General features: G+C 36.4%; 1 protein-coding gene across 1 annotated transcript in view; it reads left to right on the top strand.

Moving 5' to 3' along the window:
- Nucleotides 1–471: 471 nt before the first annotated feature.
- Nucleotides 472–2500, top strand: part of hlfa (HLF transcription factor, PAR bZIP family member a) — a 22055-nt gene continuing 20026 nt past the window's right edge. The window contains exon 1 of the mRNA XM_080044321.1: nucleotides 472–803. Coding sequence (XP_079900447.1) covers nucleotides 686–803 — 118 coding nt within the window. The 5' untranslated portion in view covers nucleotides 472–685. The remainder of the gene's footprint in view (nucleotides 804–2500) is intronic.

Here is a 2500-nt window from a genome sequence, read left to right as displayed (position 1 = left end):
ATTCTAAATAGTAGGGAAGTACGGGGATTTGAATGGCAGGGACTGAATTGATCGCCTCAGACATTTGACTTTTTACAACTGTCATTGAACGCATCATGTTCTGGGAAGTTCTGGGAAGTACCGACTTGTTTTTTTCCCTACACACCTTGAACGCGTCTTGAGCAGCGTCTCCACCCACTTTTCTGTTTGACGTCAACCGCACATGGACTGTCACGGTGAAGTGTATCTCTCTCTCTCTCTCTCTCTCTCTCTCTCTCTCTCTTTCTCTCTCTCTCTCTCTCTCTCTCTCTCTCTCTCTCATACAAACACACACACTCTCTCCCTCCCTCCCTCCCTCACACACACACACACACACACACACACACACACACACACACACACACTCTCTCTCTCTCTCTCTCTCTCCCTCCCTCCCCTCCCTAATTCCTCCTATTTGCCAGTCGCGAGCCAGATATACAGCCTTCTCAGCCAGCGAGACTAGACGACAGTTCAACAGTCGCTCCCGGAGCCCCATCACTCCCAGCGTTGTTGTTGTTGTCATTTTGTTTTGTTTATTATTTGTCTTATTAAACCCCCTCCATTTTTGGAATATATATATTTACGCTATACGGCCACGTTTCGGATACTAGGAGCTTTATTCTCCGGTGTTAACCTCTTTAATTTGAAAGAAGGAGAAGGACGACATATGGAGAAAATGGCCAGACCTCTACCGATACTAAACCCAACTTTCCTGCCGCCGACTCACGGCGTGCTCAAGTCTCTTCTGGAAAACCCTCTCAAACTGCCTTTCCACCATGAAGAAGGTACGGTTTAAAAACTTGAATGTTAGGCTATTTTATTTTTTTATTTTGCTTCCTAGCCTTGCTGTGCTGTTTAGGCTATTTAAAATTAGTTGTTATATATTTTTTTCCTTCAATGGCTATTATCATATCTTTAAGACAGCAATGGGTTTTCTTACAGTCTTTGGGTTTTGACAGGTGAAGGTTGTGACGCATCTTATTATTCTACGATCTTTGTCAGTGTATTGTTATTAGCTGTGGCGTTGCAGAGATGATTCAAATGAGCAGATGATTATAACTAATGTTATTATACGCTTATTTTACTAACAGGTTGACGTAATTGCAGCTCAACAGCTATTCTTATCTGGTACTTATTATGTACAGTGGCATAATACCGAGCGTTTTACCTGTGTGCTTATTGTGACCGCGCTTATTTTTAACCTTTAAACCCCTACGAAGACCTATGGGATTTATATTAGTGATACCAGAAGTGGTCGGTGGAGGGCGTCGTTTCCTGCTCTGAAACCACTGCGGATCTGTTTATGTTGTTGAATTATATAATATGAAGTGTGTAGGCCCACTTACTTTATGTGATAATTCACGTTTTTTTTTTTTTGGTCTCAAACTGTCAATGTGTAGAATCTTTGCGCATTTTCCTGAACAGACTTGGTAAAAATAGAAATGGAGTATAATATTAAGTAGGTTTTATTTAGTGTGTAAATTAGAAAATAAAACTTGTGATATTACACACTGCACCTTTAAAGGGTCTGTCCACCGAATTATATGTATTTAATAAAGCTTTTCAAGATATTTGCCGAAATTATTACTCAAAAAAATTAACTATAATCACCTTAAATGCTTAAAAAAATACCATTAAAACTATTCAAGTAGCTATTTTGGATGTCAAAACCAAATCGAAAAATGTGTATTTTTTGCCTTTTTTTTTATCAGATTCCCAATTGTGCACTTCTAGATTTCAATATATCTATTTTCATAAACAGTAAAACAGACAGTTGCTCTTGCACAAGGAAATTCTTACTCTTAGTGGTTCTCCTAAAAACGTGGAATACTAAAAATAAAATATATATAAAAATAAATATTGTTTGCAATTTTTCCAGTAACACTTTTAAAAGGTTTGTGCTATTTCCAACACAGAGTAAAAATATTAAAACATTTAAATAAAGCATTTAAATAAATACGCATTTTCTTCATTAGTTATGCAGTTGGTTTAGGTTTCATTTGTGTACATTTGAAAACTATGAACTTTCAGCTTCAAGTATTGGGTGAAAAAATCTTCCTGAGAAAGTTGGAAAGTTCCCATTTAGTTTTTCCTCCCTCTCTCTTTGTAAATTGTTTGATCTGCCAGGGACGTTTATAACACGGACAGAAGGCAACTCAAAGTGCTTTACAGAGGCATATACATACTTTAAAAAATAAGACATGGGAGAATTGCATTTTCTATAAAAGATCTAATAAAAAAATTAAGTGAAAACTGTCAGGAAATTGTTAAAATTAAAAGAATTTGCATTTAAAATAGGATAAAAACAAACAAAATATGAAGTTACAGGCTAGAAGAGCAACAGAAAGGTCTTATGTTCGGCTTAGATTAAAATCCCTGGGCATACTTTCTATTTATACCCCGTGCATGTTCGCCTAATCCTACTCTAACATATAAATATATGTGTACAAAATTTTAAAAAATCTCAATTTGTTATGCATAT

Source organism: Ammodytes marinus, assembly GCF_949987685.1.
Source record: "Ammodytes marinus genome assembly, chromosome: 16".
Lineage (NCBI taxonomy): Eukaryota > Metazoa > Chordata > Actinopteri > Uranoscopiformes > Ammodytidae > Ammodytes > Ammodytes marinus.
This window is presented reverse-complemented; position numbering and strand designations above follow the sequence as displayed.